General features: G+C 37.3%; 1 protein-coding gene across 1 annotated transcript in view; it reads right to left on the bottom strand.

Moving 5' to 3' along the window:
* LOC121324750 (follistatin-related protein 5-like) overlaps positions 1 to 14,182 on the bottom strand; it is an 89,775-nt gene that overhangs the window by 38,943 nt on the left and 36,650 nt on the right. Inside the window, exon 3 of the mRNA XM_041266946.1 lies at positions 9,652 to 9,685. Within this exon, the coding sequence (XP_041122880.1) occupies positions 9,652 to 9,685 (34 nt within the window). The remainder of the gene's footprint in view (positions 1 to 9,651; positions 9,686 to 14,182) is intronic.

Raw genomic sequence — 14,182 nt, 5'->3', positions numbered from 1 at the left:
CGCTAACCAAGATCATGCAGCAGTCTCTTGACACAGTGGTGGTACCGACAGACTGGAAAATTGCAAACGTAATACCGATCCACAAAAAGGGAAACAAAACTGAACCAGGTAACTACAGACCAGTAAGCCTGACTTCTATTATATGCAAACTTATGGAAACTATAATAAGATCCAAAATGGAAAATTACCTTTATGGTAACAGGGTCCTGGGAGACAGTCAACATGGTTTTAGGAAATGGAGATCGTGTCTAACTAACTTGCTTGATTTTTTTGAGGATGCAACATCGATAATGGATAATTGCAAAGCATATGACATGGTTTATTTGGATTTCCAAAAAGCTTTTGACAAAGTCCCGCACAGAAGATTAATTCTCAAACTGAACGCAGTAGGGATTCAAGGAAACACATGTACATGGATTAGGGAGTGGATAACACGTAGAAAACAGAAAGTACTGATTAGAGGAAAAACCTATCTATGAAAAAGACCTAGGAGTTTTTGTTGACTCAGAAATATCTTCATCTAGGCAATGTGGGGAAGCTATAAAAAAGGCTAACAAGATGCTCGGATACATTGTGAAAAGTGTTGAATTTAAATCAAGGGTAGTAATGTTAAAACTGTACAATGCACTAGTAAGACCTCATCTTGAATATTGTGTGCAGTTCTGGTCACCTCGCTATAAAAAAGATATTGCTGCTCTAGAAAGAGTGCAAAGAAGAGCGACCAGAATTATTCCGGGCTTAAAAGGCATGTCATATGCAGACAGGCTAAAAGAATTGAATCTGTTCAGTCTTGAACAAAGAAGACTACGTGGCGACCTAATTCAAGCATTCAAAATTCTAAAAGGTATTGACAGTGTTGACCCAAGGGACTTTTTCAGCCTGAAAAAAGAAACAAGGACCAGGGGTCACAAATGGAGATTAGATAAAGGGGCATTCAGAACAGAAAATAGGAGGCACCTTTTTACACAGAGAATTGTGAGGGTCTGGAATCAACTCCCCAGTAATGTTGTTGAAGCTGACACCCTCGGATCCTTCAAGAAGCTGCTTGATGAGATTCTGGGATCAATAAGCTACTAACAACCAAATGAGCAAGATGGGCCGAATGGCCTCCTCTCGTTTGTAAACTTTCTTATGTTCTTATAAAGTAAATAGATTGTAAAAGATTCCCGCTGCATGCAATGCAATGTTTTACTGTAAGAAAAGGCATCACAGTGACAAACCATTACCTGTACATACGGGAGTCTAGTCTCCTTCACGCTGTCCTGTTTCTTTGGAATGGGACCTTGTAATGTTGTTTCATTCTCACTTTGTGTCTTTTAGACCCAATCAATAGTGTCCAAACTCACACTGTTCACATTTCTGAACATGTTGTGATCTTGAATGACTGCTGTCTGGATCTCTCGTCATCTTATGGAATTGCTGGCAACAACCATATCCACTATGTTCTTACATTTTTCATATAATATGGTTGTACATTTTCTATAAAATGTAACAGAGTATGGGCTCAAATATCTCAAAACACAGTGTTATTATATTGAACACGTGGTATAGCAATAAGAGCTTTAGTAGCAAGTGATTTTCAAATGAGAGGTGATTTTCAAATGAGAGGAGTCGATGAGGTTATTAATGAACGCATTTCTCGTTAAAAAGCTTAATTGTCGCAGGTCACTGTCACAAAGACAGCCAAGTGGGTGACATCAGAACCAGGAAAGGAATGAACACAATGACAGAACAGATGAATTGAAATGATGAGGCGCTTGCTTGCGCAGGCTTATTGTAAATAAACAGTATAAACAGACAAAAAGGCAGGACATGGCACTTTACGCCAAAACAAATAGACATAAACAAAACGAACTACACAGACAAAACACGGTGAGCAGATATTTAACTTTACGTTCTTATTTACAATTATCTATACCTCCGTCTCCAATCCCATTCTCCACTCACCGAACACCCAACCCCGAGTGAGTAAAACGTGCATCTATATATACTGTTGTGCTGGGATTCAATTACTAATTAATTATTCACTTGAATCCCAGCACGTGAATTAATTATGTGCAACCTCGTGCTCACATATTAACTACTTTAAATGTATGTGAAGTGATGTACAATCCTGTGCCTAAATACAATTGTACATTTCTAAACACACGTGAAACACAGACCCGTTTATATCCCGTGTACCAATACCTATACACCAACACTTAACACACCACACGCAACATATAACAGAAAATATACACAGGGTCGGGCACTTTGTTACAGTCATGTACATAATTTCCTGTCTCAATGACTAAATAAGGGGAACTCGTTAATGAAAATGCATGTTAACAAGATCAAGAAAAATTAATGGAAGCATAGTTCGCTGTTATCGAAACTACCTTCAAGCAGCAGCCAAATGGAAATGAAATAAAAAATAATGGGAATATCTATTTTGTGCATAATTTGTAAATTGTCATTTAAACCTTTGCGGTCCTATGTTGGACCAGGTCCGACATTACAATTTTCCCTTTCCAGTCCGATATCGGACTCTGCCCGACATCATCAAAAAGACGTAAAGCACAGGTCTCTAGTCATTTTTTCTCTGGAAAAAACCGAGAAAACCTTTCAACAGCCAAAAAAGAAAGGAGCCAAAAAAAAAAGGGTGTATCTGATAGCCGCATGCACCACAGAGATAACACGGACATAAACAAACATTGCTGCTTCTGCATCCAGCGCTCAAAGAATACCACAGACATTTGCAAAGCTTTTTGAGATGTGTTAACAGGATGGCTTGCAGTGGTGACTTCAGACCAGAAACACAGACTCAAGAAGTAGGGGGTAAAACTGAGGCACAAGGATGCTCACTGTTTTATTAAATAATAATAAACAAAAGATTTAAACAAAAACAGCACATCAAAAGAGGACACGGCACTTGAGGCCAAAATAAACAGTCAAACAAAATTAATTAACACTAAACGAAACAGACACTAACACAACGGACGAACAGACAAACACGGTTAGTGAAATCAAGTATTTACTTTTACTTCTCTTTGTTTTTAATTCTCTCTTCTCCACACCCGTTCTCCACTCACCGAACACACAACCTCAAGTGAGTGAAAACATGCTGCTTTTATGCCGCTGTACCGAGACTCGATTGCTAATCAATCATTCAATTGGAGTCTCGGTACAACTGCACATGAATTAATTAAGTGTAATTTCCTGTGCTCACATATTACATTTTACCTGCATGTGAAGTGTTGTGCAATCCTTGTGCCTAAATACAAATATACATTTTAAACACTTGTCCTCATAACCCATATTTATATCCTGTGTATTTTATATATAAACACCAACATTAACACACTACATACAACATAAAACACTAATAAACATAAAGGGGCAGGACACTCCGCCACAGATGTTATAGTAATAAAATAATGACTTGGATCGCATTATTGAGGAGTTTGGTGATAAAACGAGTGATCAGGAGAGGATTTTTCAGTACGCACGTCTATAAAGAACATAAGAGGTATGTGAAAAACAAAGCGAACAAGGGGTGGGGCTTGGCTGTAGATACAGTACTGCAGTATCCTTTTGCAATTTAATGCCTTTTAAACCTGTTTTACTCTAAAGAAAATATATGTTAAACAGCGTGTGTAAAATAAACAACACATGTGAAAATAAATTGGTCCTGATGCGCCTGACAATTGTTGAATAAATGGACTGCAAAGGCTTAAAATTGTGCATTTTGTCATACAGAATGTACATTTATTTAGATAGCTTCAGATATATAATGCTGACTTACGATTATCTGGCGTGTGGGTAAAAATCGGATGACACAGATTTGAAAAAAAAACAACTTTTTAATATATTTTTTGTGGTGGGGAATAAGCCATCTATCTATATTGGTTGGAATTTATTTTCTTATATTGATTATCTACTTTTGTATGCATTTTAGTATGTAAAACAAGTGAACAAATCTCATTTATAGCCACAAGTATATAAAAGTCTAAAATATTTCCATAATTACAAATATTGAATTATGTAGGTAGTCTCTGTATTGTCTGCGTCACAGCCGGGGTCTGTTAAATTTCTGTTTCAAAGTGAGTTATAGTCTTTCATTAATTAAAACCCTGCTTTTCCAAGTGCAAATTAATTCCTGATAAATTATGACAGTTAACATGGATTTGTATTAAAATTCCCACACAGACAAAAGAAATAATCGCAAGAAGCACTGCTCGTTAAGCTATTAAGATTATTTGCAGAGCAGAGAGGCTCTTCACATAGGTGCCCATGGTTGTCTGGTGATGGAAATTATGTTTAAATGTGTGTTTCAGTGATTAACTTCAGTGAAAACTTTCAGTGATTGGTGTGTGAATGGAAAAGAGTGGAATGTGAGCAGGTGGTGATTGGATGATTGATTGTCAATCAGCTCTGGCCATATGGTATACAAGGGATAAAGGAGTGTTTCTTTGAAAGTGAAAAGTGTTGAGGGTGTAGGTGAGTGTCTGAAGGCTGCTACCCTCTGGAAATGCTGACCAGCCCCTACCCCTCTTCATCAGTGGGTCTAATCTTGCTCATTAAATCTATGTATTTAAAAAAATATAACACAAATTGTCTTGAAAACTGTCCAAATTGCATATTTGAGGGCTAAAAATAAAAAAAAATCTGCAAAAGCAAAATTAATTTTAACATGGAAATTGCCAAAATAAATGGGCAGCTGGGTGGTTAAAATGCTAAAAACATTTAAGTATAAAAGCTGGATGTAAGAAATATAAGCAGGGCCAAACACAAAGGCTTCCAGGGTTTTAAGTAGGTATGTGTGGGCGACCCTGTCAAAAGCTTTCTCTTTATCTAGAGAGACCAGCCCAACATTCAAATCACACAGATTCGCTATCAATAAACAATCTTGAATAGAAAACAAATTATCAAAAATGGTACATCTAGGTACAGAAGTTTGGTCCATGTGATTTACAGCTCCTGTACACTCCTATACACATTTTTATAAATTATTTTAAAAGATGAACATAAAAGCGAGATAGGTCTCCAGTTTTTGAGTTAACACAGGTCTCCCTTCTTGGGCAGCAGTGTGATCACTGCCCTTCTGCAGCTGAGGGGCAGTTCTTTATCTTGTAGGCTCTCTTCCAGCACCTGCAAAAAGTCATCTCCAATCACAGTCCTGATTTTTTAAATTAATTCAGCGGGCAGTCCATCAATGCCTGTAGTTTTTCTGTTTGAAAGCTGTGCAACAGCAGTGGTCAGCTCCTGAAATGTCAGTGGCCTGTCTTCTTGATGCTGTTCTTCTTTGCTCAGGTTGGGCAGACCCTGGAGCAGCTGGTCCATGTCCTGCTGGTCACATGGCTCTTTATTATATAACTCAGTATAGAACTGTACTGCCTCCCTGCTGATCTCCCCCCGGCAGTACACCTTCCTGCCGCAAGGCATCTGGACACAGTGCTGCTGGCTGTCAACTCTCCTCCTCTCCAAGCCAAAGACAAAGCTTGAGGGGATGTCCATATCTCTGAGCTCCACGAAGCGAGAGCGTACCAGCATCCCCTTCACTCTCTCCTTCAGCAAGCTGCCTAGCATGTCTCTGCTCCCTCAGGGTTTGTAGGGTCTGCTCTTGGTGATCTGTGTCCAGGCTCTCTCACTGCTGCGTTCAGTGACCCGGTTGAGCTGAGTGTTTACTGCTGGCAAAATAGTTTAATCTGTGTTTTGCCAATGTCACACTGCTGCCTCATATTTTTATAGTGTGTGTTTTTTTTTTCCATATGTTCCAAAATAGATTCAATTGCTTTGCAAAATGTGTGTCCTGTAATAGCGTTATATTAAAATGCCAGTAGGAGGTGCTGTGAGAGTCAGAGGTAACTATTACTGTAACTAACAGGCAGTGATGATCAGAGAGGCTACTGGGGATGATTTTGGCTTTAATTAATTTATTCAGATGAGTGTGTGACATGTAGAAGCGGTCTAATCTTGCTCTACAAATTTGTTGTGGGCGTCAATAAGACCAGGTGTATTGTCTTGCATTAGGGTGCAGATACCTCCAGACATCAACCAGGCCACTGAACTGAAAAACTGCAGCTAATTCACTGGCGGACTGGGGAGTGGGTTCCTCATTGTTCTTATCTATGTTAAAATCAATGGTGCAGTTAAAATCCCCCACAAACACCAGATCATCATTATCAATACTTAAAAGAGCTTGCTTTATTTTGGTAAATATTAAGATTCGTTGCCTCCCCTTATTTAGGTGCATAAATATTAATAAAAGCATATAATTTGTCACCAAACCTTGTCCTCACATTTGATAATCTCCCCCTTTCAATATCTTCAATATCTAAAATCATAAAATAAAATAAAAAATTCATGTGTGACGATGTCTGCTGAGTGGAAGAATAATCGTAAATCTGGGAAGAATTTTTCAATTTCAACCCCTATTTTCCATTTTGTAATCTTCATGAACTATTTAATTTGTTCAAAGGAATACACTTTTTTCAACCTGTTAATGGGTTGGCTATCGGGGATGTCAGAGATAAACAGTTAAAGCTGTATCTGAGCTAGCAAATATAACGCAGCCTTATACCCTCTATACTGAAGCTCCAGGCTCCTGTCTCCGGGGGTTCCCGAGTGGCTCATCCAGTTAAAGCATTGCCGCTCCAGGGGTGGGGGATGGGAAACTGGCAGGGATTGCATCTCCTAATCATGCAACAGCGAAACCTACTGGCCAGACACTGAGCACATTCAAAGTGGATAAGAGGTAGGGCTGGTCTCTGTTCTCTGGGATTGGTAACCCGCCAGCCTGTGCTCTGGATTCTGGCTTTAGACTTGTGAGGATGCTCATGTCCCAGAACGTCTGTGCTGTGTGGGACTCACAGCGGTGAGGAGAAAAAAAAAACATAATTGGACATTCCAAATTGGGTGAAAATAAATACAAATAATAATTGTTCACTCTAAATTCTTTTTTTAAAAAAACGCCTGTCTCCAAAAAGACTGGATGTGCTTTACACTGGCATTCTGCACCCCAGAGGAATATTTTTAATTGGGGACACCAGTCTACCGTATCAGACAAGTTCATTCTCCAGGGTCTAATTTCTTAAAAACGATGGCACGTTAGACATAATTATCTTGGTAAAATGGGTTACCAAGGGGGGCACTCGGATAAATTCTGCTTTCACAGAAAAACCTTCCTCCACAAGTTGGTTGACTAGCGATACCTCTTTTAAAAAGATAACAAACATTTTATTCATGCAGGATGCCGACACAATGTTCCCATACTTGACTACCTCTCCCATTGCCAGCAGGCACTCTTCCACCGACACTTCAGCATTCAACAAGCAGCTAACCCTGTGTCGGCGGCTAAGAGCCCCCAGCCCTCCAGATCTGTACATGCAAGATATCTGCACCATACAAGATAATGTGTAATGCAAACTCAATACATTTTGCCTTAATGTTAATTAACTCATTGATTTATTTATTGAAGGGATACATTCTACAATCTACACATTCATAATACACTTCTCAAAAAATGTAAGATGATCTTCAATTAATTGTGACAGCTGCTGAGATGCATTTCCCCCCTTAAAAGCAGGGACTCCAATTTAGACTTCAGATTTGTCACAGATTTTATCAAGTGGCTGCTCAAGTGATACATCATTTGTTGTTATTGGTTTGGGAAGCATGGTTTATAATGATGCCAGGTGTTGTCAGACAAAGATTATTAACTGAAGTCCAGACTGAGAGCTGTTCAAATGCTAGAATATGGGGATACACAAGAAATGTGGCTGGTCAATTCGGTGTGGACATGTTATCAAACCACACGTTTGTACCCCAGATGCCCTGGATAGGTGGTGAGAGGTCAAGCACACCATACAATGGGCGATATAGGCATAATACTCCACTGAAAAATCACCAGTGCATTGCACATAGGCTTAATGTCCACTTCAGGACAGCAACTGGAGTCACCAAAACCAAGCAAACTATGAGCAACTGTTAGCATGACCCTGATTTTAGGTCAAAAAGACCAGCTACAGCTCTCAATTGACTCCACAAGACTGAAGAGACCCTTGATGGCTGCCTTGATCAGCAGAACTAGTAGTTCTGTCATTGGCACCTGTTTTGTTTAATGATGAATCAGGAGTCCATCTGTCCTCTAATGGTCGACATGTACAAGTACGAAGAACCAGAGCAGAGAGCTTTGCTCAAATCATCGTTGAATATGACAGTTTTGAAGTTTTGACAATTATGGCATGGAGAGGCATCTACATTGAAGGTCACATGGATCTTATTGTGTTTCCAAGGGGTGGATTTACAGCTGTACCCAACAAAGACATTTTAGTTGTAAGACCATTTGCTGCTGCAACATGTTCTGAGTTTGTTCTGATGCAAGATAATGTCCGTTGTCATACAGCCAGGATTGTCATGGATTATGTGGAGGAGACTACAGAGGTTATGGATTGGTGTCCAGAGCTTTATCCCATAGAACACATTTGGGACCTTATTGGACATTGTGTTTGCCAGTGTTATAACCCTCCTCATTACTTCAGGGAGGCTGGTGATGCACTGGCTGAAGAATGGGACAGGATCCCCACAACGTCACCTGATTACAAGCATGCTTTGTTGATGCAGACATTCCCCAAACTCGATACTGAGACATTCATATAGACCAAATATTATGAAACATGTATCTCTAGACCAAGCCTACAGGCAGTACTAACTATAACAACATAAATGTCCTTTTGTCAACTTCTGGGTCTGCTTCTGAAAAAATGATCACTAACATATTTTATATTTACGAAATCACAGTTTCACAGAGGACAGACATTACAATAATTGAAAAGGGACAATAGCTTATACTGGTAAATAATGGTCTACTCCTAAACAGCAGAAGAGAATTATACAAACATATGGGGTATGAAAGAGCCTTTTAGATTGGTCGTGTTTGCAAAAAGATGTTGCATCTCAGCGATTTACAGCAAGGGATGGCATTTAGTAGAGTTTCCACAACAACATGCTCCATAAAATCATGCAGTGCAGCACAAGGTTATATTGCTTCAAGGCAACAACATTAGGAGACAGAAATAAAGTCGATTGCTTAGTATGCTATAGGGGATGTTTTGAATGAACATGCCCTACGTCTTGAAGAGGCATCTGCTCATTTACCAAAAACCCTGCTGAAAAGTCCAATATCAAAATAAGATTAATTTCCTGATATGACGCTCCTCAGGCTTTTCTGTATGAGCCAATTCATTGAGCAGAATGACAAGAGGGTCAGTGTAGAGCACTGAGCAATCTGAATGACAGGAATCTACCTTGCAGCTATAAAAAAAAAAAAAAAAAAAATGCTGGGATTCCCCATGTACCTATTGTAAATTCAACACACAGAAAGTTTCCTAGTTTTTTTTTTTTCATTTAAAATCCAGCCTTGTTAATTACCATGTAGAGTTAAAAATGCACTGCAAATTATAACTTGAATCCACTTCTAATTGAGAAGCAGTAGACTGACACATTCAACTTTAAAATTGTAATCACTGCTAAATATAGTTAAACTGCTGAATGAAACCCACAGTACCCTTTTTGATACAGTGTCTTATATCTGGTATGTTTTTAGCATAATTTAGACTAATCGGTTTACATATCTAGTAAATAATAAGGTGCTGTATGACAGAAACTTACCTTTAATTCGTAATTTTTCTGCACTTTCATCTTGCTGCAAAATTAAAAAAAAAAGAAGAAATGTTAGATATCCATTAATTTTAACTCATTTTACTCTTTTTTTTCTTCCCAAGAATAATGCTGCAACACATTTTACTTCAGAGTTAAGAGTTAATGAATACACAAATCCTAGTGACTATAAAAGCAGTTACTGATGCACTTGTACTGTATATTCAATACACAAAACATCTAACAGACACATTTTGTATACTAGTTATATTATTTATATGATTTCTCTATTTGTTTTTATAGCACAAGCAATTTTCATTGATACAACATCCTAATCATAATTTACTATAATTGAGAAAACCAGTAATCACATATAACTGTGTCTGGACATTTTGATTAAAATATTTCACATATCCCAATAAGGAGGCAATAGCTAATATGTTCAAACCATGTACAACAAACGTAATCTCTTTGTTTAAGATGTGTTATTCTTTCCAGAGAATGGATAATGCCACTACTAATGTATACTAAAATGCTGTTGCATTTGTATTGCCACACTAAAACACATATGCCTTTATAAAACACATATGGATTGATATGAAAGAAAGTACATCTTATTATCCACCAGCAATAATTGCATCCCATCCAGCAAGCCCCAAAGGACACAATCAGTGCCTGGTTTTAAGTGAGATGTATGGCTGTTTTCTAGTTTTATTTCCTACTTTACATTTATATTATTGTTTACTTCTGTCAAGAACTGTTTATCTATCAAACCAGCAAAATGAACTATTTCTTTAAATTAAGTGTCAGTATCCCTAGGATTTATGACACTTTCATGCATTGGTACTGATTTTCAAAATCAAATAATCACACCATTTGGCATAGTATAAATTCTCTCTCTCTCTCTCTCTCTCTCTCTCTCTCTCTCTCTCTCTCTCTCTCTGTGTGTGTAATTATATATATATATATATATATATATATATATATATATATATATATATATATATATATATACACTCACACACACACATATATAGTAGTTCAGTGTTGTAGCATATGTTGCAGGATGTAATAATATACTGGAGACTTAATATTTGTTTCCCAAAACAAAGACATGTTTATTATTTACAATGATTAACAAAACCAAAGGAAAACAAACTAAAGAAAAACCTACCTCCCTAACTATATACAGACTACCTAACTAGGGTCGAATGCACCAGCGTGGATTAACCACTAACCCATTTTAAATCAAGGAATATATTTTAATAATGTGATTTTGAATTTTACAGCGATGAGGAATATTGTATATTTGAGTAAAAGCGAAAATAAAGTTGTGTGTCGTGTTTATATATCATATTGTACAATTCCAAAAGTTTTTTCTTGTTTTGTTGTTTTGTTTGTTTGTTTTTAAATAATACAAAATATTATGCTGCATGTTAAACGTATATACATGTTCACAGGGGTTCATTTGTGCCGGATCGCAGCAAAGCCTCTATGTACATAACATGTAAAAAAAATTAAACCTTATATTTTAGGATGTGATGGGTAAGAAAATATACTACAGTCAGCATTCGGTTATCCGTTACCCAGATACACGTCAGTCGCGTTTTACTGCTTTATATATATATATATATATATATATATATATATATATATATATATATATATATATATATATATATATATATATCACCAGTTCTGATACAAAGCCCATCTCTTCTATGTTACAATTATAACAATTTATCTGCAATATCGGCGTCAAGCCGCATTACGGTTTAAAGTAAGCAACATATCACGTCAATGTGTCGCGTGAGTTTACACAGCGCTTCCTCCCGTTTTACGTGTTTTTGTTTTCCTAACTCTATTCGATCCCATTATATTGTTAACTGATATTTGTCAAGATCTATGACATAGATACTATTATTATTATTATTATTATTATTATTATTATTATTATTATTATTATTATTATTATTATTATTATTATTATTTTTAATCTGTGATCTTTAGTTGTTTTTGTGCATTTTCATTAGCAAGTGAACTGTGACTTAGGGCCTTATCGAGCACAATATTTTGCAATTTTTAATTTGTTCCTTTGTATACTGTTTTAATTCTGGAAACAGTGGCTTTTTTTTTTTTTTTACATTTTGATTTTATTTTGCTGTTGGTCGTTAACAGGAGGTTTTACATACAGCTACAGTACGTACCAGATTTAAAATGATGTACTGTATTGTAGTTAACATGTCGTCTCTAGTTTTGGCAAGGGATATTTTTAGAATCATATCGTTCTGAATTAAAATACTTATTCTGTTGCAAATATAGTACTGTACCAACAATACTAATACAGTACATCTAAATGGAAGCATACATATTTTAAAACACAGTCCTTTCAGCTATGCATTTTTGATATTGCATTTATTTTTTTATTTTTTGTGTGTTCCCTGAAAAATGGACAAGGATTGGAACGGGCCAAAATGAAATAATCAGAGACACATTACACGCATTTAACCATCACTGAAGTCAAAACTTTATAGGGTTGGATATGTGACAGCTGACTGTATTTTGTTTTTCACAACTGAAACGGCGAAAAACACCAGATTGTATTAAAACAGGGCTAGGCAAATGTTGGTCAGCAATAAGGCATGAAACCCACAAGCAGATGAGAACTTGTAGCACATTATATGGAAGCTACTGTAAATCAGGGTCAGTGGAATATGGTTGAAGAAATGCTATCTCTTCATTAATTAGAAGAATCGCTACCTTTTTGTTTACAAATAAACCCCATTATGTACAGGTGTCGATAACGAACAAACATTAGTGGCTAAATTCATGCTTATCGTCTCCGATAAATTAATACTTTCCGTAACTTTGTAGCTTTTTTGTCTGAAACATTGTGATCAAGGACAATACAATAAATGTATTAGAATTTGCCACACTAGGTATCCAGTAAACACTTCCAAGATTTATACATTTTTGTGGGGCAATGTAACTGTAATTAAAGCATAACCCCAGATGAGCTAACCCTAGTTTAGCACAAACTGAGTTTTATTTAATCCACATTGGTGTATTCGACCCTAATAGTTGGAATGGCTAAGCCATTTATCCAACACAAACAAAAGGATGTAAACACAACTCTTATAAACAATAAACAACAGTAATTCCACAGGGGAATTAAAATGGCTCTGACTCTGATGGTGAGCTGATGGTGTTTTTTACTCACACAGAGTGGTACAAGGACAAGAAGATGTTTCGCTTGCTGTTTACTCTTTATCTCTCTCAATGGCTTCAGTGGTATCTCTCTCTCTCTCTCTCTCTCTCTCACACACACACCTGCTCCTTGAACTCCTACATGCCTTCTTCGAGGTAAACACACAGAGCCTCTTAAATATGCTGGTTAAATTAGATCATTCATGTTCAATTAAAACAACCGAACACACCTGATTGAAACACTGACCTTTTTAATCTGTTGAAGGCAGGCTAAAACAATGACATCTAGCGGGCAATTTAAAAAGCTCATTAAGTTTGTTATTTATTACAGTGCCACATACTTTACCACTATATATACACATACTTTACCACTATAATATATATATATTATATCTCTGATTCCGCCAAGTCAACGGCCCGGTTTGAACAATCGCCCCCCACCTCACAGCTTTTACTTGAAAGTAACATTTTCACCATTAATTTCCGGTTTTTAATAACCATGCACAAATAAAACCTGAGGAGAAATGTTGCAGCTCATGTGAATAGAAACAACTGCCTAGAAGAAGCTATCGGTGTTGCCAACTTAGTGAATTTGTCGCTAAATCTACCTACTTTAAGGGTTGACTTTGTGACACGTTTTGTCAAAAGTGATTAGCTACAAATCTAGCGATTTCCAGGACAGTAATCAGAGAATTTCAGAGATACAAAATTGCCAAAATGTTTCGATTATCCTGTATAAGCAGTGTCCTTTTACTATCACTGTCAGTACTTTTAGAATGTATGTCTGGATAATTAAAATAAAATCCAATAATGCCTGCCCCATTTGAATACGCAAGGAAAGTCAATGCATAATTTGCTTAGCAACAGGCTTAACAACCACGAAACTGGTTCTAAACAAACCAGCAACATGGCGTTGCCAGTGGTAAAGTGGGTTTGAAGTTCGATATTCATTTGATACTTGCAACCATATCAGCTAAATGTTTCAAACCAACTTTAAACGTGAAGCTGAGCGGTTAACCTTTCCTTTAACTGTAAATCCGGCTTAACTCCAGTACAATGAACACATACCTGTTGGACGTCAGAGTAGCAGATGTTCAGGATTGCCTCTTTCTGTTTCAACAGGGATCGAAGGTCACCTTGGTGCGGTTCCATTGCCCCCTGTGGTATTCCCTCTACAGCTTAGGCAGCCCACTCAGCGTCAATGCCCTAGCCCACAAGTGGCCCAAGACACTTCTTTATGCATTCCCGCCAGTACCATTGCTCCCAGCCTTCTTGGAGAAGGCCTGGTTAGAGAAAGCGACAGTTTTTCTAGTGGCCCCTCGGTAGCCCAGGAGAA

Source organism: Polyodon spathula, chromosome 1 (genome assembly GCF_017654505.1).
Source record: "Polyodon spathula isolate WHYD16114869_AA chromosome 1, ASM1765450v1, whole genome shotgun sequence".
In the NCBI taxonomy this organism is placed as follows: domain Eukaryota; kingdom Metazoa; phylum Chordata; class Actinopteri; order Acipenseriformes; family Polyodontidae; genus Polyodon; species Polyodon spathula.
The sequence above is the reverse complement of the archived record's forward strand: the minus strand, read 5'-3'. Positions and strand labels throughout refer to the sequence as shown.